This window comes from Vulpes vulpes, chromosome 1, assembly GCF_048418805.1.
Source record: "Vulpes vulpes isolate BD-2025 chromosome 1, VulVul3, whole genome shotgun sequence".
Taxonomy (NCBI): Eukaryota; Metazoa; Chordata; class Mammalia; order Carnivora; family Canidae; genus Vulpes; species Vulpes vulpes.
This window is the reverse complement of record NC_132780.1, coordinates 196146885-196171359: the sequence shown is the minus strand read 5'-3', so window position 1 is coordinate 196171359 and position 24475 is coordinate 196146885. Positions and strand designations below refer to the sequence as shown.

Sequence of the window (24475 nt, the reverse complement as noted above, 5' to 3'; positions counted from 1 at the left end):
GGCCACATGAAAGTCATACATGGAAGTACCTTATCCTATGTCTAGTACAAAGCAGGCATTCCAAAAAAGGATTCTTAGGGGTGTCTGGGTGGCTCAGTCAGTTGATGTCCAACTCCTGACTTCAACTTGGGTCTTGATCTCAGGGTCGGGAGTTCAAGCCCTACACTGGGCTCCACTCTGCCCAGTGTGGAACCCACTTTAAAAAAAAAAAAATTTAAGTGTCCAAATAAATGAAAATGCTTTCTTAAAAAATTTTTTTTTACATTCTTACTATCACTAACACCCCAAAGCTATCCATGAGCTACCTCTCACATAACTATAGTACTCATCTGTTATTGTTCTCCAACATATGAAGTCCAGTTTTTGTTCAAACTAGAGAAAACATTGTCAAATTATCTGCAAAAGGCCAGGTAGTAAATACTTTTAAGCCTTTTACATGCTTTTTTTAAATAAAGAAACCCTAAAAAAGAAAAAAAGAAACCTTTAAAAATATAAAAATTAAAAATATATATATATAAATTATTCTTAGTTTATATATCTCACAGAAACAGGGATTTGGCCCACAAATTTGCCAACTCTGTTCTAAAGCAGTTCCAAGATCATAGTATAAGAAATGTGCTACTGGAAAAAAAAAAGTGCTACTGGAGGGATACATGGTCAGGAGGAGGAATTCAACCACATTTCCAACATGACCACTGTTTTCACAGCCATTCTGAGTTCTAGTAATCTGAGATTTTCTATGTCCAGTGAAATATCTGCTATCACTGGAAGTGGGAGATGAAAGAGAGGAAAACTCACAATTTCAAGTGTAAGAAAAGCTATCAAAACTCGATATATTTTTTAAAGATTTTATTTATTTATTCACGAGACAGAGAGAGAGAGAGGCAGGCAAAGACACAGGCAGAAGGAGAAGCAGGCTCCATGCAGAGAGCCTGATGTGGGACTCGATCGCAGGACCCCGGGATCACGACATGGGCTGAAGGCGGCACTAAACCGCTGAGCCACCCAGGCTGCCCTCAAAACTGGATTGAAAAAGAAGTACAGGGGGATGCCTGGGTGGCTCAATGGTTGAGTGTCTGCCTTCAGCTCAGGGCATGATCCCAGAGTCCAGGGATCAAGTCCTGCATCGGGCTTCCTACATGAAGCCTGCTTCTCCCTCTGCCTGTGTCTCTGCCTCTCTCTCTCTGCCTCTCATGAATAAATAAATAAACAAAACACAAAAAACAAAAACAGAAAAAAGTACGGGGATGTCTGGGTGGCTCAGTGGTTGAGCATCTGCCTTTGGCTCAGGGTGAGATCCCAGGTCTGGGGATCAAGTCCCGCATCAGGCTCCCTGCTTCTCCCTCTGCCTATGTCTCTGCCTCTCTCTCTCTCTCTCTCTCTCTCTCTCTGTGTGTCTCTCATGAATAAATAAATAATCTTTTAAAAAGAAAAACAAGAAAAAAAAGGAAGTACAGAATGCTACAAATTCTACATCACATCACTGCTACAAAGTGATCACTCAACTAAAAGCATCATGGTACCTAGACAAAACAAGCCCTTGATAAGCAGTATATGAGAGAGAGAATTTTGGGTTACTTTCAATTTCATAATCTCTTCAACAAATGACTGAAAACTCAAAACTACAATGAAAGTAATTTTGTAAAAAACTGAATATTGGAACGCCTGGGTGGCTCAATGGTTGAGCATCTGCCTTCGGCTCAGGGCGTAATCCTGTAGTCCCAGGATCGAATCCCACATCGGGCTCCCTACATGGAGCCTGCTTCTCCCTCTATGTCTCTGCCTCTCTGTCATGAATGAATAAATAAAAATCTTTAAAACAACCCCTCAATATTGGGGTACCTGGGTTGCTCTGTCCGTTGAGCATCTGCCTTTGGCTCAAGTCATGGGCCTGGGGTCCTGGGGTCAGGCCCTAAATTAGGCTCCCTGCTTGGTGGGGAGTCTGCTTATTCCTCTGCCCATTCCTCTGCCCCTTTCCCTGCTTGTGCTCTCTCAAATAAACTTAAAAATTTTTTTTCATAAATGAAATATTGATTTTTCTTAAAATGTTATAATTTTTAATTAGTAGTTAGTTGCTACATTAGAATTAAGATGTCCAATTTTGCCTTCTAATTAATTACTAAGATTCTATTCAAAAGTTCTTTCTTCTAAATTCACTAACCAGGGGTGCCTGGGTGGCTCAGTCGTTTGAGCATCTGAATCTTGATTTCAGCTCAGGTTATGATCTCAGGATCCTGGGCTGGAGCCCTGTGGTGGGCTCTGTATGCTCAGCAGGGAGTCTCCTTGAGGATTCTTTCCCTCCACTCCTCCCCCACACGTGCGTACCTGCGCACGAGTTCTCTAAAGTAAGTATTTAAATAAAGAAATAAAAGAAATTCACTAACTAAAAGGAAAAACAAATAAGTAATGGTGTTCCCCTTAGGAGAACATAATTCCATTCTGATTTTTTTTTCAGTATCTTTTACTTTTTTTTTTTTTTTAAAGTAAGCTCTAGGCTCAATGTGGGGTTTGAACTCATAACCCAGAGATCAAGAGTCACATGCTCGGGATGCCTGGGTGGCTCAACGGTTGAGTATCTGCCCTTGGCTCAGGGCGTGATCCCTGGTCCAGGATGGGAGTCCCTCATCAGGCTCCCTGCAGAGGGCCTGCTTCTCCCTCTGTCTCTGCCTCTCTCTCTCTGTATCTCTCATTAATAAATAAATAAAATCTTAAAAAAAAAGAAGAGAGTCACATGCTCTACTGACTGTGCTGGCCAGGCATCTCCCATTCTGGCTTTTTAAAGCTCAATTTATTTTAACCCACTTATTCCCTTAAGATTTTCTTTAAAAGGAAGCAATAAAATCACATGCCCAAAGTCCATCATTCACTATTCACTATTTACTATACACTATCCTTTATATTCTAATTTCATTCACTAGCTTTTTTCATTTAGTTTGGTTGCCAATACACTCAAAAAGGAATTCAATTAGTAAAGCAACTGACAACTGTTAGCAACAGATCAAGCAGCATTCCTTGTTCTAAAAATACCCAAAGAAAGAAGTCAGATTTTGAAAAATAAAACCTGCTTTATAAAAAGACCTATAACAAGCTTCCTTTTGATAATCTAATTATACACATAAAATATAATTCAATTTTTAAAAATTGTGAATATATTTGCAAGCAGTGAATAGTAACACTAGTCATAGTGAAATGTAAGATCTATAGTCATATTTTTGAAAGTATAAGTCTTATTTCAAAATAATAAATAACAGGCAGCCCGGGTGGCTCAGCAGTTTAGCACCTGCCTTCAGCCTGGGATGTGATCCTGGAGACCCGGGATCAAGCCCCACGTCCGGCTCCCTCTGCATGGAGTCTGCTTCTCCCTTTGCCTGTGTCTCTGCCTCTCTCTCTCTCTGTGTGTCTCTATGAATAAATAAATAAAATGTTTAAAAAAATAATAATAAATATCTTATTTCTTCTCCACTTTGTATTAAAATTACCTCATATAAGATGATTTCTAATTCAAAACATCACAAATTAGGAATACCGAAGGAGTAGTAATTAGTTTGAGTAATCATTTATACGCTCTCTTATATCAGAAAGATTCTTGAGGTGCCTGGATGGCACAGTTAAGTGACTGACTCTTGGTTTCAGCTTAGGTTGTGACCTCAGGGTCATGGGACCAAGCCCTGCATTGGGGTCTGCCTTCATCTTGGAGTGTGCTTGAGATTGTATTTCCCTTTCCCTCTGGTCCTACACTCCCTCCATGTGCCCTAAAATAAAAAACAAACAAAAAGATTGTTGTACTCACCAATGATGTCTGATCCTCAAATGGTCTTGTAATGTTTTTCCTAAGAATATTTTTAAAAGATTACCTTAATTTCAATAATCTTAATAAGCTATTCACCCATAACAATTAAGAGATATATATTAAGATAATTTTATGTTCAAATGATCAAAAATGAAACTGGAGGGATATTCATTCATTCAAACAAGTATTTAGTACCTATCACGTACCAGGCACTGTTATAAGAGCTAAGGATCCTAGAAAACAAACAAGATTCTTGCTTTTGTGGAGCCTACATTCTAGTGGAAAAATTAAAATTTCAAAAAGTAGTAATTGTAGTGACAAAAATAAAATAGGGTAGTCTGTTATGAAGAGTAGAAAATGACTATTTGAGTTCAGACTTGATAGATGAAGAATATGCTGTTGAAAAGTTTTGAGGCTGGGATCCCTGGGTGGCGCAGCGGTTTGGCGCCTGCCTTTGGCCCAGGGCACAATCCTGGAGACCCAGGATCGAATCCCACGTCGGGCTCCCGGTGCATGGAGCCTGCTTCTCCCTCTGCCTGTGTCTCTGCCTCTCTCTCTCTCTCTCTGTGACTATCATAAATAAATAAAAATTAAAAAAAAAAAAAAAAAGAAAAGTTTTGAGGCTAAGCACATTCTAAGAAGAATGAACAGAATAAGCAAATATCCTGAGATGGAAACAAACTTAAACTATTCAAGAAATGGAAAGAAGGAGAGTATCATTGAAGCTTGGTGTCCAGGGATCCCTGGGTGGCGCAGCGGTTTGGCGCTTGCCTTTGGCCCAGGGCGCGATCCTGGAGACCCAGGATCGAATCCCACGTCGGGCTCCTGGTGCATGGAGCCTGCTTCTCCCTCTGCCTGTGTCTCTGCCTCTCTCTCTCTCTCTATCATAAATAAATTAAAAAAAAAAAAAAATTAAAAAAAAAAAAAAAAAAAAAGGAAGCTTGGTGTCCAAAGGGAAAATGGTGGGGCATGAGATCAAAGATGTAGACATGGCCCAGATGATATAGGGCCTTGTTGGTCAAGGTAATGAACGTAGATATTGAGTAACAGGAAGCACTAAAGAGTTTCAGGCAGGAGTGATAAAAAGATCAGACTCAAATTTTCTATTTAAAGGACTGTTCTGTCCACAGTGTGAGAATGCACTGTAGTATGGCAAGACTGGAAAGAGTTAATAAGAAGCTATCACAGAAATCCAGGAGAGAGAGAAATAAATGGTGCACTGGACCAAGAACCCTAGTAGGAGAACTGAAGAAGCAGTGAATAAAAAGCGCTATTTTTCAAGTAAACAAGAAAGAAATACAAATATATTTTTTTCTTTGCTTAAATATGCATAAAGAAATTCTGGTAAAATACATGATAAACTGAAATGTACTTGTTCTGAGAAGAGTATTTATATTTTCACTTATAATTTTCGATTTCCAATCATGTAAACAAAGCTTCTATAAAATAGTTCAGAGATGCCTGAGTGGCTCAGCGGCTGAGTGTCTGCCTTTGGCTCAGGGCGTGATCCTGGAGTCCTGGGATCGAGTCCCACATGGGGCCCCCTGTAGGGAGCCTGCTTCTCCCTCTGCCTGTGTCTCTGCCTCTCTCTCTCTCTCTGTGTCTCTCATGAATAAATAAATAAAATCTTTTATTAAAAACAGTTCATAATTTTTATGAAGCAAAATCTATATATAACATGATCCCAATTTTGTTTAAAGAATAAAATGGGACTCCTGGGTGACTCAGTTAGTTGAGCAGCCGACTCTTGATTTCAGCTCAGGTCATTATCTCAGGGTCCAGGGTCAAGCCTCACTCCAGGCTCTATGCTCAGAGGGAAATCTGCTTTAAGGATTCTCTTTTCCCCTCTCCCTCCATCTCTCTCCTTGCTCACATGCACACACACGCAAACATAAATAAATCTTTTAAAAAGAATAAACGTAAAGACATGAAATATCTGTACAGATGTGAAAAGGGATGAAGGGGAGTGGGAGATACCAGCTTCCAGTTATGGAATCAATAAGTCATGGAAATAGAAACGCCTGAGTGGCTCAGTGGTTAAGCGTCTGCCTTCGGCTCAGGGCAGGATCCCAGAGAGTCCTGGGATTGAGTCTTGCATCGGGCTCCCAGCAGGGAGCCCGCATCTCCCTCTCCCTATGTCTCTGCCTCTCCCTGTGTGTCTCTCATAAATAAATAAAATCTTAAAAAAAAAAGTCATGGGGGGATCCCTGGGTGGCTCAGCGGTTTAGCACCTGCCTTTGGCCCAGGGTGTGAGTCCTGGGATCGAGTCCCGTATTGGGCTCCCTGCATGGAGCCTGCTTCTCCTTCTGCCTGTGTCTCTGCCTCTCTCTCGTTGTCTCTCATGAATAAATAAAATATTAAAAAAAAAAAAGTCATGGAAATAAAAGACACAGCATAAACATTGTAACAGTGACAGAAGATAGCTACACTTGTAGTGAGTATAGAGCATAATGTACACATTTGTCAAATCACTAGGTTTTACACTTGAAAATAATGTAACATTGTGTGTCAACTATACTCAAATGAAAAAAAAGAAAAGAAAATGTACAGGAAAAAAATATGTCAGAATGTACATAGTGCTATGGGTGATTATTACATTAATCTAATTAAGAGAAATATGTATTACTCTCATAGAAGTATTTTTAATGATGCAAGGCAAACAAAGAAAAATTATTGCAGCATTTATAATAGCAAACTATAATTCACAAATGAGCAAATATAACCTGTTGGAAACATGGAAAATGCAGATTAAACAAAGTATGATTTTTACTTCTTAGCTTAAAAACATAAACCAGAAGTAGGTAATGGCCCATGGAACTTGTATATTGCACTCTGCCAAAAGGACAATCTTTTCAAAAAGTAATATAATTAATATGCTCTACTGGGCATGAAGTTGTACCCAGTAATCTTATGTCTAAGAATCTCATATAGGAACTAATTCAAAAGGATAACTCATTTCTGTAAAAATGGTCATTTAAGCATTATTATAAGAACAGCAAAAAAGAAAGACCCAAATTCCCCCAAATTAAGGTAAGTTACAAGTAAATTTTAGTGTAACCACTTAATAGACATTATACTGGCAATGTAAATAATACCTAAAGGATCAATTATCAATAGGAAAATATTTACGATATAAATAAAAAAGGGGGACCCCTGGGTGGCTCAGCGGTTTAGCGCCTGCCTTTGGCCCAGGGCGCGATCCTGCAGTCCCAGGATCGAGTCCCACGTTGGGCTCCCAGCATGGAGCCTGTTTCTCCCTCCTCCTGTGTCTCTGCCTCTCTCTCTATGTCTATCATAAATAAATAAATCTTAACAAACAAACAAACAAATAAATAAATAAATAAGGCTTAATATAAAATTTAATATATGGCAACACCACAGGTAATTTGGGGGCATTTTGTTAATGAAAGAAGATAGACTCCAGAGGCTATATGATTCCACTTATGTAACATTCTGAAAAAGGAAAAACTATAAGGATGAAAAACAGTTCACTGGTTAAGGGGGAGGAGGAGGACAACAAGAGCACACTGCACTAAAAAATTTTCAGGATCATGGAACTGTTTCTGTATCATGAACTGTAGTGGCCGACACAGTTCAATGTATTTTTCAAAACCGATAAAACTGTATACCACAGAGTAAATTTTACATACATAAATTAAAACAACAACCAGGAGGGACACCTCAGAGTCCCGGGATTGAGTCCCACATCGAGCTCCCTGCATGAAGCCTGCTTCTCCCTCTGCCTATGTCTCTGCCTCTCTCTGTGTGTCTCTCATGAATAAATAAATAAAATCTTAAAAAACAACAACAACCAGGATGTGGAGAAAAACCCAAAACAGAATTCAAACTATAATAAATGACCCTAATTGTATTTTAAAGGAACAACACAGACACATTAAAGAGGCAGAAAAAACCTAACTTATGTTACACTGGAAAACAGTATTTGTACTGGATACTCTAAACTTAAAAAGAACTATTTACACATTTTATCCTCTAGTTAATTTGTTAATTTGTTTCTTATAGGGCTAGAAATTCTGAAACTATGTATGTACTAGAATGATACAAATAAATAAATATATATGGACTATCAATAAAGAAAGCCAAGTTTCTTACTGTCAGAAGAAAAAAGTTACAAGGAAAGAAGAAAGGCTGGAATGAAGTCTGTGGCATTGGAATGGAACTGAAGTATTAGTATGAACTCATGATTCTTCAGGAAGTATCAGTATGAACTCAGAGTTTTTCAAATATAGATAAATATAAATTTAGATGTGTGTATGCATAGGCATCTAGGGACAATGACACTCCCATAGCAACAGAGTATACTTAGTGCCCAGATCTTTATTTCTAAATTATCAATTTCCAATATACAGAAACAGGTCTCCATAGAGAAGGGGTTGATTTCAGGGTTGCCACAAAGAAAAAGTAGAGATGAGCTTGGACCATCTTGTGGCACCAGAAAGGAAGTACTCAAATACAAGGAGAATATTGAAAGAGGACAGGAGCCGAACCAAAAGAGATCCCAATGGCCAAATGTAGAATTTGAGCAACAAAATAACAACGCTGGACTATAACTCCAAAGAATAAATATCCGTAAGTCCACACCAATATAAATGAGTAATTCAACAAGGAGAAGGGAGAGATTTTCTTCATAAAATTCCAACTAATAAATATATAACGAGGAAGATAGAAAACCACTATCAGAACACCAGGAGCAATCACCTCTGTAGACAAGATCCATTGATGGAAGCTAAAATTAATAAGAAAAAGTGTGTGGAGAGAAAGGATTATTTGCACAGTCTTTGCATGGTCTCAAAATATTTCCTCCAAACATTTATTAATTATGAGAGGAAAAATAGTTAATGTATAGTGGAGAAACCAAGCAGACACCACTTTAACCAAGGTTAATGCTACCAGCATAAGATATCCTGTGCTCCCTGTTATGATTTACTGAGAAAAGCACATCACTTTTCTGGTATTCTTGCCAAAAATGAATAAGGCTCAATCTATTCATGAGAAATTTAAGACAAATCAAATTGAGGGATATTTTACAAAATAATTAACAAGTATTCATCAAAACTGTCAAAGTCATCAAAAAAGGAAAAACTAAGGAACTGTCACAAATGGGAGAGCAAGGAGACATGACAATTCAATGCAATGTAGGATCCTGGAAGAGAAAAAGGATATCACTGGAAAAACTGGTGCAAACCAAATCAAGTACATTATTGTACCAATGTTAATTTCTTTTGATAATTATGGTTACACAAGATGCAACATTAAGTGCCTGAAGGTCATGAGAACTCTACTAATTTCTGTTAACTTTTCTGGAAGGCCATAATCATTTCAAAATAATATATATGTATTAAGATTCTAACTATGTAATCATATTTAATACAAGTAAAAACACAAACTGGAACAAAATAAAATTTAAAAATACTAATAGCTATATATAAGGAACTATCATATTTTTTAAACAAAATAGTTTTCTGAATCTCCCATAAGGTAACTGCTATTTTTATAATAGAACAATATAAGTTAAAATAAGTCAGTACTTACTTTTTATACAGAACACCATACGGTTTTTTCAGTGCATACTGTAAGACATAATTTATAGCTTTCAAAACAAATTACATTCAGAAAAGCAGAAGTAAAAGTAAAATTGCATTGTATCAGGCATTACACAGGATCACCTGGTCCCAGGGTCCTACTCTAACGTCTTCTGCTTGGCTCCCTTTTAATCACTTATATGACCCTGCAACATAAGCTTAATATCCTCTTAGAAAGCTTAATATCCTCTTAGACTGGACTTTCTCAAAGTTTCTACGTCCTTTCAAAAATCTATACAACTCAAATAATTCCTTTCATTTCTTTAAATTCCCATTCCGTTCTTTCCAGGCAAACTCTTTGACAGTAGAAAGAAAAGCAAAAGAAAATATAAAAAATAAATCCTATCAGGAAAGGCTGAAAGAGTTGAAGTAACGTCTGGAGACCAGAGAAAGAGTCCCAGAAATGACAATCAGAATGCTAGTTGGAGTTTAAAACACAGCCCTTTAAAAAATTCCTGTCACTGAACCCTCATTTTATTCTTACTTCTTTCCACTCATTCATTAATAATCACTTATTACCTTTAGGGTCAGTTCTGCTCTACCATAAGGAATAAAAAAAGATTTAAGGCATCCCCTTGCATTAGGGAAAGGGGTAAATAAGCGAAATAATGAAAAGAAAAATGATCATTCATCAACAATCAGAATTGATGAACAAAGGAAATTCAGCAGTAAAAGCTCTTTTTAAGTACTAAAACTTCTTAAGTTTATTTGTTTTAGTGATCTCTACAGCCAACGTGGGACTCAAACTCACAACACCAGGATCAAGAGTCAATGCTCTTCCAAGTCAGCCAGGTGTCCCTTCAGTACTACAAGTTTTGATAATTCTTGACCAAGTGGTTCCCTGCTTTGGTGTCATGCACGTTACCACAGTGACAACTCAAGAATCATCAATATGAATGTTAACTACTGCAATAACCTGTAATATTGTTCTGTTCCCAAGGCTTACTTAAATACAGGGCCAGAATCCTACCAACACAATGACACTAACACAAAGGATGAGCATGTATTAGACATTCAGATATCCAAACTATAGTGTTTAACAAGCTTTTTGAGTTTAGTCAAGCATAAAAATCTATTCAATTACTTAATTTCACTCAAAGAACCTGTTGTATTCAAGGCCTAAATATCCAACCACCAACTAGGTATCTCCATAGACTGTGCCTTTCAATCACTGATTAAACATTTGTTGAGCATCTACCATGTTCCACAAACTGGGCTAAAAACCAGGCTATGGAGGTAGAAAAAAACATAAAACTTTTATCTTCATCACTTATAATTATAGGACCTGAACTGAACATTATCACTTCTCTCTAAACCTGCTCCACCTGGTATATTCTCGAATTGGCATTGCCACTCAAGAATTCAATCCACACACCATGGCCATACTCTTCTACCCTCAACATCCAGTCTCTCCGATCATCTCTCATTTTCACTGGCACTACCACACTCCAGATACTCATGATCTCAATAACAGCAATGGCTGAATCAGTTTCCTACGTTTGCTTTCAGTTTTCTCTGGTCAAACTGATTAAAAGGGCCGATCATGGGAAGCCCGGGTGGCTCAGCGGTTTAGTGCCTGCCTTCAGCCCAGGGCATGATCCTGGAGTTCCAGGATCAAGTCCCACGTTGGGCTCCCTGCATGGAGCCTGCTTCTCCCTCTGCCTGTGTCTCTGCCTCTCTCTCTCTCATGAATAAATAAATAAAATCTTTAAAATAAAAAATAAAAATAGATTTAAAAAAAAAAAAAGAAGGGCTGATCATATCTGTCATCTCCAATCTTTCAATGGTTCCTTAGAGCTTTCAGACCAAAGCTCAAACTCCATGTACTATCTGGTCCCTGTCTGTTCCTCTAGCTCCACTGAGCCAACTTTCCTTTAGCCATCCCCAGTTATTTGCAGTTCCCCAAATGCATCATGATCCTTCACATTCCCTTTCGCACACGTTTTTTCCTCAGCCCTGGAAGACTTCCTCCTCCTCTGCCTCTCCTCCTACTTGCTCTAACTCCTTCTCCAAAAGGAAGTTTAAGTATCTCCTCTGGTAAGCGCTACCTGTGTGTGGCTGCCCCTATGGGATTTTAACTATGCCTCCCATCCCACCCTGTACATGCCTCCACCGCAGCACTAAATTCACAATGCTATAGTTTATAATTCTTACTTGCCTGTCTCCCTTATTAAGCTCATCGAAGGGATAGGTGTGTCTTATATTAACTATTAATCCTCAGCACCTAGCACAGTACTTGGTATTGCTGAAGGAATAGACAGTGATACAGTTATTTCACGTCACAAACTAGGTATGTCCCTTAAATGTTCCTTTAAATTGCCAAATTCTAATTATCTAACTCAGGTGAAATTTACTAAGGGAACTACAGTATTTGCTTTAATGAAAATCAGTGGTTAGTGTCCTGCCAAGGCAAATAACCTCCAACTTGAGCTTTTCTCTAAGGCTAGCAGTTCTTAGGACAGGGCAAACTTATCCATGTATTTCTCCAGCAGCCTAAACTACTATGCTGAAAACTTCCTAAAATAATTTCAAAACCATCTGAAAAATAAGTGGGCAGGGGTGCCTGGCTGGCTCAGTCAGTAGACTGTGCAACTTTTGATCTCAGGGTTGTAAGTTCAAGCCCCTTGGTGGGTGCAGAGATTACTTAAAAATAAAATCTTTAAAAATTAAAAAATAAGGGACACCTGGGGGGCTCAGTGGTTGGGTGCCTGCCTTCGGCCCAGGGCATGAGCCTAGAGCCTGCTTCTCCCTCCGCCTGTGTCTCTGCCTCTCCCTCTGTGTGTGTCTCTCATGAATAAATAAAATCTTTTTTAAAAATTAAAAAAATAAGTGTATATATATATACATACCACATCTCTAAGTACTTGTGTCACCATTGAATTCGCATTTCCCCCTTTAATCAACATTGCATTTTTAATATTTTCACTGAGTTTCGGTTCTCTCTTCTCAAGGAATCTCTTTGCTCTTTTCGTTTTGGGCTTTCTGTTCAGAAAAATCACAATTTATAATAACTTAAAACATTATCCTCATGGTACAAAACCACAACTTGGCTAAGGTGCAAATTCTTAAAAATCAACAAATATTACATAACATTTATCAGTTAGGATTCTACCACTAAACAAAATCTCACTTTTCAGGGAGATATTAGTAGAGGGTTTTTAGTTGTTACTATTAACTGTTAATTGTATTAGCTTTTAGTTTTTTAAAAAAAGGCTTTCCTTTTTTTTTTTATATCCCCAGCAATTCTTATTACTGCTTTTTTCTAAACTTAAAAAAAAAAAAATGTGGGCAGCCTGGGTGGCTCAGCTGTTTAGCGCCTGCCTTGGGCCCAGGGCGTGATCCACGACCCGCTCCCTGCAGGGAGCCTGCTTCTCCCTCTGCCTGTGTCTCTGCCTCTCTCTCGCACTCTCTTTCTATGAAAAAATAAATAAATCTTAAAAAAAGAAAAAAATGTTTTTAAAGATTTAATGAATCCTGTGGCTATTTTTACTGCATTATTTTTTTCTGCAGTCTTGCACACCAAAGAGCGATCTGTGAGCAGTCACTAAACACAGAGAGGCTACTAACTGCCTATCTTCCGTCCCGTTTTAAGACCACAATCCTTACCAGGAAGTATACAATATCCCACTCCAACATCACAGGCAAAAAAGTCAGATATTATTGCCACCAAAGGGGGGGATGATGATGACTCATCATTTTATAGAGCCACTCTTAATGCTTATCTTAACCAAGATCCCATGACACAGGTAAACTTATTTTCATTTCACAGATGAGGCAACTGAGGCCAGGGAGGTAATTTGGCCAAGGTCACACTATTCACAAGTAGGCCAATCTTCAAAATGAGCTAGATATGAAAACTCATCTAGACAAATCACTCTGCAAAAATATGAAGGGACAACATATTCATTATCCTGATTTTTATGACGGGACAGCAGGAATAGAATGTTTTTATACATTTCTGTTTTCAGAAAAAGGGCTTCACTTCTGCTTCCACCGTGTATCTTGCTTTTCCAACAGTTCTCTCCCATCTACTGAAAGAATTCCTCCTCTCTTAGGGAACTATGACCCTCCAACCTCCTTTCAGTCCTGTGGACACTTTGGGCAGGAAAAGAAAAACAGAATATACACATACTTAATTTACCACCCAGAGGGGGATCCCTGGGTGGCTCAGTGGTTGAGCGCCCGCCTTAGGCCCAGGGCGTGACCCAGGAGTCCCGGGATCGAGTCCCACATGGGGCTTCCAGCGTGGGGCCTGCTTCTCCCTCTGCCTGTGTCTCTGCCTCTCTCTGTGTGTCGCTCATGAGCAAATAAATAAAACCTTAAAAAAAAAAATTCTCCTCCAGATAAAGCGTCAAGCAATATAAAGCTTCCGATCATTTACTGTTTGATGAAGACACAGGTGTGTTAAATCACGAAATGTTTAGTACGTCTATACTAAAAAGAAAAAAGGGCTCTATGCTCTATATTCCGTGTGAGCTGTCACTTGTCCCTGGCCAGCGGCTAATGCAAATCACACGTATCTGATCAGCTGCTTGTCCCCCAATCAGACATAGAGAAGATGCGCAAAAATCTCTGAGTTAATGACCAAAAGAAGAATCTGTCGTTTTGATGGGGTCTCAACCCAGGCGTCTCCCAAGACGCAGCAGCCGGACGATGTAGGAGATCGATAAGTATTTTCTGAACGCGCGGAAAGCAGACATCGCCCCGAGAAAGAAAGAGCCCGCGCCCTGTCCTGCGTGCGGCGCAGCGAAGGCTCCACTGCCCGCCGGGAATTCTCGCGGCTCCGCGAAGCACGATCAGGGCTCCACGTCCGCGACGGCTGGGGGCGGGGGACCCGGGTCCAAAGTCACGTCCTCACAGCGCTCGGGGAGCCAGGCCGCCTCCGGCCGGCCGGGAGGGAAGCGGCCACCATCCGGGCGCTGCCGCCGGGGCTGCCGCCCGGGGCCTCCGCGCTCTCGGGCTCCCGGCGAGGGCACCCATCGGCCCGCCGCAGGCCCAACTGCCAAAGAGCGGGAAGAGCGAGGGGCAGCCCGGCGGAGCGGAGGCTTCCGCCCTCCTTCCCCCCCGCGGGAGTCCCGCTCCCCAACGACCCCCGAGAGGGCCCCCAGCGAACTCACACGACTCGGTCCAGAGCGTCCATGGCTACGGCCACGCGGACCCGGCGGGAGGGGAGGGGCGCGCGTGCGCCGCGCGGCCACGCCTGATAGGCCAGCGCCCCGGAACGGGCGGAACCGGAACTTGCGCGGCACGCCACTTCCGGGGGCCGCCCCGTTCCCTTGGTTACAGACTTCGGTCTGGGCTCCTCGCCGGAAGTGGGCGCCGGCGGGGACGCCCCCTGGGGCCGCTTCCAGCACGTGCTCGTGTGTAGACGTCTACGCGGAATGAGGTGTCCCGGGACCCGCTGTTCTCCTGCGGGGAGTCCTCGGAATGCCGACGTCGAGGCGCAGCGCGCGCTGGTGGCCGCACTGGAAGCTCAGCGAGGCCGAGTTGGGCTCGTAGAGGACGTGCAGCGAGTAACGCCGCCGAGCCTCATCCCCCATTCTAAGAGATTTATGGATGTTTGGGGGTTTTCCCACTTTTTTTTTTATTATTATGAATTTGAACTTTTTTTTGACTATTATGAATAGTCTATTTTCAATAGTCTATTGAACTTTTTTGTCTATTATGAATAGATTATTTTCCACTTTTTTTGACCATTATGAATTTGGTTTCCCCTTTTTTGACTATTATGAATCCGGTTTGAACATTCACGTACAAGTCTTTGTGTAGAGATTTCAGTTCTCTAGGAGTAGAATTGCTGGATCACAGGGCAACCCTGGGTCTGACACTTTGAGGAACTGCCAAACTGTTCTCTGCCTGCAACATCTTACATTCCCGCCTAGCAATGGAACAGGGTTTGGTATTGGTATTTCTATTTTTTTATTTTATTTTATTTTACTTATTCATGAGACACACAGAGAGGTCAAGGGAGAAGCAGGCTCCATGCAGGGAGCCGGATGTGGGACTCAATCCCAGGACCCCAGGGTCACACCCTAGGCCGAAAGCTACGCTAAACCGCTGGGCCACCCAGGGACCCCCTATTCTATTTTCTATTACCCCCACCTTCTGGTGTAAAAATAACACATTTATATTAGAGTGCTACAAGTTTGAAGTCTGAAATTAGTTTTGCAGATCTAAAACTAATATGTCACAATCATGAGCTTTTTGTATGAAGAAATAAGGATCGTGTACTTAATATCATAAGCTACAGCTTTCTATCATATTATCTTTTTTCTCATGGAAGCAAAACATTTCCAATGTCCCATCTTGAAACTTTTAGCATCTGTAGTGATGAAATGTTTTGTAAATATACACCAATGACCTAGACTAATCCTTCCTTGTGGGAAATGTATGTTCTTTTAAGTTTACATGGAAGCAAAACACTTGAAATGCGGTATGTACCATATTTCCTGAATTTTCTGTACGTAATCTCAATGACATTAGATCAGAATACTATGATCATATTTTCATGACTAGAGTTCATCGTGCATTAAATTGGGCAAGAAAAATTTGATTTTGACTGATAGTGTTCTCACCAGTGTAAGAGATTTACAGGTTCTGATCCCTTAGGTTATGAATCCTACCCATTCTTAGCATTACCAATTATGTGCAGAGTGACTGCACAATTGTAGTTTTTTTTTTCATTTTTTTATTTTTTTTATTTTTTATTTTTTTTTACAATTGTAGTTTTTATTTTTTAAAGATTTTTGTATTCATGAGACACACACACACACACACGCACAGAGGCAGAGACACAGGCAGAGGGAGAAGCAGGCTTCCTGTGGGAGCCCAATGTGGGACTCGATCCCAGGACCCCAGGATCACACCCTGAGCCGAAGGGAGACGCTCAGCCACTGAGCCACCCAGCGTCCCTGACTCTGACACTCCTGAATCCCTCTTATAAAAGCCTTGTAATTACATGTGGCCCACCTGGATAATCCACATCATCGCTTATCTCAAGATCCTTTACTTACTCATAAAGCAAAATTCCCTTTGGCCAAGTAAGGTAACACATTCACAGATCCCTGAGTAAGGACATCTTTTGAGGGGAGCACTATTCTATCAACCACAAGTTCCAGTTTTCCTACTCTTTAGCAAATATTGCTATTGTCCATCTTTTTTTATTAAGCCATACCTGGGTGTGAAGTGGTATCTCATTGTGGTTTTCATTCGTATTTCCCTGAGGGCAAATGATGTTGAAATCATTTCATGGGCTGATTGGACATTTATAGGTTTATCTCCTTTAGAAAAATGTCTATTTAGATTATTTGCTCATTTTAAAAACTGTGTTGTCTTTGTGGTGGAGTGTACATAAATTCTTTATATATTCTAGACATGAGACCCTTATCTGATATACAATTTGCAGATATTTTCTCCCATTGAGTATCTTCATTTTCTAGAGTGTCCTTTGAAGCAAAAGCTTTCAATTTTGCTGAAGTCCAATTTATCCATTATTTTCTTTCGTTGCTTTGTACTCTTTGTCATATCTAAGAAGCCATTTCCTAAACCAAGATGATAAAGATTTACACCTTTATTTTCTTTCTTTTTTTTTTTTTTTTGCTTTAGGCATGGTCTTTATTCACTAGGAATTGTATGAATATTACAATTTTCTTTTGCTGAAAAAATATAAAAATAATTTTATATAGGAATATATTAGTTACTGCAGATCTTTCTAAATCTCTGTAAATGTTAGAGTTCTAGAAGTCTGAAATTAGTTATGCAGATCTAAAATTAAGATGTCGGGACAAAAAAAAAAAAAAAAAAGATTTCGGGATGCCTGGGTGGCTTAGTGGTTGAGCATCTGCCTTTGGCCTGGGGCGTGATCCCAGAGCCCTGGGATTGAGTCCCACATTAGACCCCCTGCCTGGAGCCTGTTTCTCCCTCTGCCTGTCTCTCTCTCTTTCTCTCTCATGAATAAATAAAATCTTTAAAAAATAAAATTAAGAAGTCACAGTAACATGCTTTTTGTATGAAGAAATAGGATCGTTTACTTAATACCATAAGCTACATCTTTCTCTGTCAAATAAATAAATAAAATCTTTTAAAAATAAAATAAAATAAAAATAAATAAATAAAAATAAAATGAGTGGCCTACATGTATGTAGGTTTATTTCTGGGCCCTGTATTCAGTCTATTCAGTATTGCCTATTCTTTTGCCAATTCTCACTGTCTCAATTGCTGTAACTTTATACCAAGTCTTGAAGTTGGGTACTGTCTATCCTCCTTTGTTTTTCAATATTGTGTTGGCTATTCTGGGTCTTTTGCCTCTCCATATAAACTTTATTTTGTTTAAGGAGTGATTTATTACTTTTTTTTTTTTTTACCAAAGTTTATTCTTAAATGTACAACAGGATCTAACAGTTCATTCTAGCTATAGGTGGCAACAGATACATGACAGGGAATCCAGATGTTTAACAAGAATGGAATTACAAATCACCATTGCCTCAAGCATAAGGAACAGCTTACTTTTTGTCAGATTACTTTTTTTTTGTCAGATATCTTAATTCCCCTGTGACCCCAGGGCCCACCCCCACAGCCTTCACTTTTAGACCCCAGGGCCCATCCCCACAGCCTTCCTGCTCCTTTATTTCTTGAATGCCTTATCTTTCTCATCCATCTGCTTGGCCTGCTTCTTGGGCCACTTCAGGGCCATTTTCTTGCCACCTTCACATCCAGGCATGGCACCTGCACCCCTTTCACAGACCCTGCCACCAGAAGTTTCTCCATATAAACTTTAGAATCACTTTGCCAATACCCACAAAATAACTGTTAGGATTTTGATCGGGATTGCACTGAATCTAAAGAGCAAGCTGGGAAGAACTAACATCCAGACGATATTGTGTCTTCCTATCCATGAATATGGAATATCTTTCCATTTAGTTCTTTTTTGATTTATCAGAATGTTATTTTCCCCATATGGGTCTTGTATGTATTTTGATTAATACCTAGTTTTTTTTTTCATTTGGGGGGTGTTACTATAAATAATATTGTGTTTAAAATTTCAAATTTCATGTGTTCATTGCTGGTATACAGGAATGCAATTGCCTTTTGTGTATTAACGTCCATCCTGCATCTCTGCTACCACTGCTAATTAGTTCCACGAGTTTTTGTTTTTAAGCTTTTTTGGTAGTTGCTCTCACATTTTCTACAAAGATGATCATATTATCTGGAACAATTTTATTTCTTCCCAATCTGTATGCTTTTAGTTCCCTCTCCTTGATTGCATTACCCTAGGTAATCTAGGACTTCCAGTGCAATGTTAAAAAGCAATGGTGAGAGGGGACATTCTTACCTTGTTCCTGATCTTAACAGGAAAGCTTCAAGTTTCTCACCATTAATATGATAGCAGTCTTGTAGACAGTCTTTATCAAGTTGAGGAAGTTCCCCTCTTTCATCTCTGATATTAATAATGTCTCTTTTTTTTAGCCAGACTTGAGTCTTAACAATTTTATTGATCTTTTCAAAGAATCAGCCTTTGTTTTAATTGACTTTCTCAACTGATTTCCTGTTTTCAATTTCATTTACTTCTAATTTTTATTATTTCTTTCTTCTGCCTACTTTGGATTTAATTAGCTCTTTTTTTTTCTAATTCCCTAACATGTAAGTTTAGATGATTGATTTTAGGTCTTTCTTCTTTTCTAATATATACATTCCATGCTATACATTTCCTTCTAAGCACTGCTTTCACTGTGTCTCACAACTTTTAAGTTTTGTTTTCATTTAGTCCAAAACATTTCTAAATTTCTGAGAGTTCTTCTTGCCCTGTGTTACGTGAAGTATGTTGTTTAATTTCTGAGTATTACAGTATTTTCCAGCTCTGTTATTGATTTCTAGTTGTTTCATTGTGGTTTGAGAGCAGACATTGTATGATTTCTACTCTTAAACTTGATGTTTTTTGCCCCCAAATGTGGTCTATCTTGATGAATGTTACATGTGAGCTTGAGAAGAATGTATATTCTATTGTTATATGAAGTAGTCTATAGATGTCCCTTATGTCCAGTTGACTGAGTTTTTGAGTTCAACCACATACTTTAAAAAAAAAACACACACACAACATTTTATTTATTTATTCATGAGAGACACAGCGAGAGAGAGGCAGAGACAGGCAGAGGGAGAAGCAGGCTTCATGCAGGAAGCCCATTGTGGGACTCAATCCCGGGTCTCCAGGATCATGCCCTGGGCCGAAGGCAGGCGCTAAACCACTGAACCACCCAGGCTGCCCGAGTTCAACCATGTCCTTCCATCATTTTCTGCCTACAGGATCTGTCCATTTCTGATAGAGTTGCAAAAGTCTTCAACTATTAGTGGATTCATTTGGATCTCCTTGCAGTTCTATCAGTTTTGCCTCATGTATTTTCATGCTCTATTGTTGGACACATACATGTTAATGATCATTATGTCTTCTTGGAGAATTGACGACCTTATCAATACGTAATGCCCCTCTTTAACCCGGATAACTTTCCTTGGTCTGAAGTTAGCTCTGTCTGAATTAATATAGCTACTCCTACCTTGTTTGGATTAGTGTTACAATGATTAGGACCTGAGCCAAAGGCAGATACTCAACCAGAGTTACCCAAGTGTCCCTCATATAGACAACATTTAGTTGGGTCTTGTCTCTTGATGCACTCTGACAATCTGTCTTAATTGATGCATTAAGAGCACTGACAGTCAAAATTATTGTTGACATGGCTGGATTCATATCTATCATATATATTACTGTTTTCAGTTTGTTGCTCTTTGTTGTTATTTTTGTCTTACATTACTTTTGTCTTTTGTGGGTTTTTTTTTTTTTTAAGATTTTATTTAGTTAGGGCAGCCCAGGTGGCTCAATGGTTTGGCACTGCCTTCGGCCCTGGGGGTGATCCTGGAGACCCGGGATTGAGTCCCATGTTGGGCTCCCTGCATGGAGCCTGCTTCTCCCTCTGCCTGTGTCTCTGCCTCTGTCTCTCTCTGTGTGTCTCTCACGAATAAATAAATAAAATCTTTATTTAAAAAAAATTTTTAAAAATAAATTAAAAAAAGATTTTATTTATTTATTTACGAGAGACACAGAGAGAGAGGCAGAGACATAGGCAGAGGGAGAAGCACGCTCCTTGTGGGAAGCCTGATGTGAGACTCAATCCCAGGACCTCATCACAACCTGAGTTAAGGACAGATGCTCAACCACTGACCCATCCAGGTGCCCTGGTCTTTGTGAGTTTTTAAAAAGATTTTTTTTTTTAAGATTTTATTTATTGGGCAGCCCAGGTGGTTCAGCGGTTTAGCACCGCTTTCAGCCCAAGGCATGATCCTGGAGATCCAGGATCGAGATTTTATTTATTTATTTATGAGAGACAGAGAGAGACAGAGAGAGAGAGAGAGAGAGAGAGAGAGAGAGAAGCACAGACACTGACAGAGGGAGAAGTAGAGAAACTGGTGGGGGAGGAGTAGAGGAAAGACAAGCAGACTTCTCACTGAGCATGGATCCCAATTTAGGGCTGAATCCCGCAACCCTGAGATCATGACCTGAGTGGAAATCAAGAATCAAAGAATCAGACACTCAACCCACTGAGCCACTCAGGAACCCCAAGGTTTTATTTTTAAATAATCTCTGCAACCAACCTGGAGTTCCCACTCACAATCCCAGGATCAAGAGTTGCATGCTATACTGACTAGCCAGCCAGGTGCATCTGTATTTTGTGGGTTTAAATGGCCATTTTATATGATTCCATTTTCTCTCCTTTCTTAGTATATTTGGTTAAACTTTATTTTTTTTTAAGATTTTAAGTAATCTCTGCACCTAACATGGGGCTCAAACTCAAAATCCAAGATCAAGAGTCATATGCTCTACCTACTGAGCCAGCCTGGAGCCCCTAAACTTCTTTATAAACTTCTAATAAGTGCCTGGGTGGCTCATTGGTTAAGCATCCAATTCTTGATTTTGGCTCATGCCATGATTTCGGGGTCGTGAGATCAAGCCCCCTGTTGGGCTGTGCTTGGCATGGAGCGCCTGCTTAAGATTCTCTCTCCCTCTGCTCCCCCCAATCTTACTCAATCTTTCTCATAAATAAATAAAAACACTTTTTAGTGGTTGCCCTAGAGTTTGCAATATATATTTATAATTAATCTATGTCCACTTTTTTTTTTTTAAGATTTTATTTATTCATGAGAGACACAGAGAAGCAGAGACATAGGCAAGGGAGAAGCAGGCTCCCAGCAGGAAGCCTGAGGCGGGTCTCAATCCCAAGACCCCAGAACCATGACCTGAGCCAAAGACAGACACTTAACCACTGACCCATCCAGGTGCCCCTCCACGTCCACTTTCAGATAACAATTTACTACTTCATGGAGTGTACAAGTACCTTACAATACAAAAATACTCTTAATTCCTCCTTCCTGTCCCTTTTATCATTTGTGTCATCCATTTTACTTATACATAAGCACACATGTCTTAGTCCATCTGAGGAGTTAAAAGAGAATTTCCTATACTGGGTGGCTTATAGACTACAGAAATGTATTTTCCACAGTTCTGGAAGCTAACAAGTCTAAGATCAAAGCAACAGCAGGTTTGGTGTCTTATGAGGGCCTATTTCCTGATTCATAGACAGCCATCTTTTCACTGTGTTGTCACAGGGAACAAGGAACAAAGGAGCTCTCAAGAGTCTCTTTTTACAAGGGCACTAATACTATTCAAGAGGGCTTCATCCTCATGACTTAATCACTTCCGAAAGGCCCCACCTTGTAATACCATCACCCTCGGAGTTAGGATTTTAACACATGAATTTTGGGAGAACACATTCTTTCTATAGCAACCCATATATACAAAAGCATAGTTAATCAAATATATTGTTATTAGTATTTCAACAAATTTATCTGGTGATCAAGTGAGAATAAAAATTTTTTTTCTAAGATTTTATTTATTCATAAGAGACACACAGAAAGAGAGAGGCAGAAGCAGTCTCCCTGCAGGGAGCCTGATGTGGGACTTGATCCTGGCCAAAGGGAGGCGCTCAACCACTGAGCCACCCAGACATCCCAAAAATAAGTTTTGATTTTACCTTCACTTATTCCTTCTCTGATGATCATACTTTCTGTATGCAAATCCAAGCTTCTGACTCATATCATTCTACTTCCCTCTAAATAACTTCTAACATTTCTTGCAAGGAAGGTCTACCGGCAATAAATTCCCTCAATTTTTGTCTTTATGTACTTTTTGAAAGTCTCTCTCACATTTAAAGAATAATTTTGCAGAGTACTAAATTCTAGCTTGGTGGGTTTTTTCTTTCAACATTTAAAATATTTCATTCCAAATGTCTTCTTGCTTGCATAGTTATTGAGAAGTCACATGTAATTCTTCTTTGCTCCACTACAGGTAAGGTATTTTTCCCTCTCTGGTTTCTTTCAGATTTTAAATTTATTGTTGATTTTCTAGAAATGAAAATATCCCTAGACTTAGGGATTTTCTGGCATTTATCCTACTTGGTGTTCTCTGAGCATCCTGAATCTGTGGTTTGATGCTTGATATTAATTTGGGGAAATTCTTAGTCATTATCGCTTAAAAGTTCAGCTTTTTATTTACAAGATGGAGTGGTGACTTCCAGCTTCTCAGTGCCAGACCAGAAACCAGAAATGTGTCTGATAACATTTTATCGAATGCCAGATACTGTGTATTTTACTTTGTTGAGTGTTGGCTATATTAAAAACATTTTCAGTGTTGGGGTGCCTGGGTGGCTCAGTCAGTTGGGTATCCAACTCTCAGTTTTGGCTCAGGTCATGATCTCAGGGTTCTGGGATCAAGCCCCACATTGGGCTCCACACTTAACTTGGAGTCTGCTTGTCCCTCTTCCTCCCCCTCTGCCCTACTCCTTCACTCATGAGCTCTCTAATAAATAAATACATAAAATTTTTTAAAAAATATATTCTTGGGATCCCTGGGTGGCGCAGCGGTTTGGCACCTGCCTTTGGCCCAGGGCGCGATCCTGGAGACCCGGGATCGAATCCCACGTCGGGCTCCCGGTGCATGGAGCCTGCTTCTCCCTCTGCCTGTGTCTCTGCCTCTCTCTCTCTGTATGACTATCATAAAAAATATATGGGCACCTGGGTGGCTCAGTTGGTTAAGTGTCTGCCTTCAGCTCAGGTCATGATCTCAGAGTCCTGGGATCGAGCTCCGTATTGGACTCCCTGCTCACTGGGGAGTCTGCTTCTCCCTCTCCCTCAGCCCCTGCTCATGCTTACTCACCCTCTCTCAAATAAATAAAAACCATTAAAATAATTCTTCAGTGTTGTCTGAGATGCAGTTACTTGGAAAACAGTTTGATCCTTTCAGTTCTTGTTTTTAATTTTGTTAGGTGAGACAAAAGCCTCATTTAGGCTAATTATGCTCTGAGGCAAAAACCCTTCTGAGTACTGTGTCCATGCTCCATGAAATAGGAGGTTTTCTACACCGGCCAAGAACTGCAAGCTCCAGGGATTGTTCAGATGGCTCTTTTCCCTGCCTCCAGGGGCTTTCTGGCATACATGTTATCAAGTAGTCTACTGAAGACTCCAGGAGGGTTCTCTGTAGCTTTCTTGAAGCTCTCTTGAAGCTTTCTCTCTGTATTCCCCTGATATTCTGCTATGCAAGCTCCAGCTCTCTTGGTCTTGGGTTTCCAGTTCTATCTCAACTCAGAAAGACTTCTGAATTTCATCTGGACTCCTCCTCCTTATACTGTAACCTGGAAATTCTCTCCAGGCAGTATCTAAGTATCTAAGGAAATCGTGAGGCCACCTCACTTGTTTCCTGGGGTGGAACAATTTATGCACCAAAGTGGGAATGACAGTGTGGCAGACAAAATGATGTCTCCCTAAAATGCCTAGAACTTATGAATGTTATATATAAAGAGCATTTTGCAGATGTGATTAAGTTCAGGATCTTTAGATAGGATGGTTACTCTGGATTTTCTGTATGAGCCCAACCTAGTTACGGGGGACCTTTTAAGAGGGACATAGGAGTATAAGAATCAGAGATATGATGACAGAAGCAGGTGAGAGAGATTTGAAGATGTTATACTCTTAGTTTTGAATA

The 24475-nt window shown here is 39.9% G+C and overlaps 1 protein-coding gene across 5 annotated transcripts in view; it reads right to left on the bottom strand.

The window, feature by feature from the left end:
- RPF2 (ribosome production factor 2 homolog) overlaps positions 1–14632 on the bottom strand; it is a 45411-nt gene extending 30779 nt beyond the window's left edge. For 2 of the 5 annotated variants that reach the window (XM_026005808.2, XM_072738981.1), the window contains exons 1-4: positions 14511–14632; positions 12243–12375; positions 9344–9381; positions 3791–3830 (exon numbers count right to left, since the gene is read on the bottom strand). In XM_026005808.2, coding sequence (XP_025861593.2) covers positions 3791–3830; positions 9344–9381; positions 12243–12375; positions 14511–14533 — 234 coding nt within the window. In that variant the 5' untranslated portion in view covers positions 14534–14632. Of the gene's footprint in view, positions 1–3284; positions 3403–3790; positions 4597–9343; positions 9382–12242; positions 12376–13525; positions 14369–14510 lie in introns of those variants that run through there. The other 3 variants (XM_072738992.1, XM_072738972.1, XM_072739002.1) reach the window with 3 other exon arrangements.
- Between the last annotated feature and the right edge of the window lie 9843 nt (positions 14633–24475).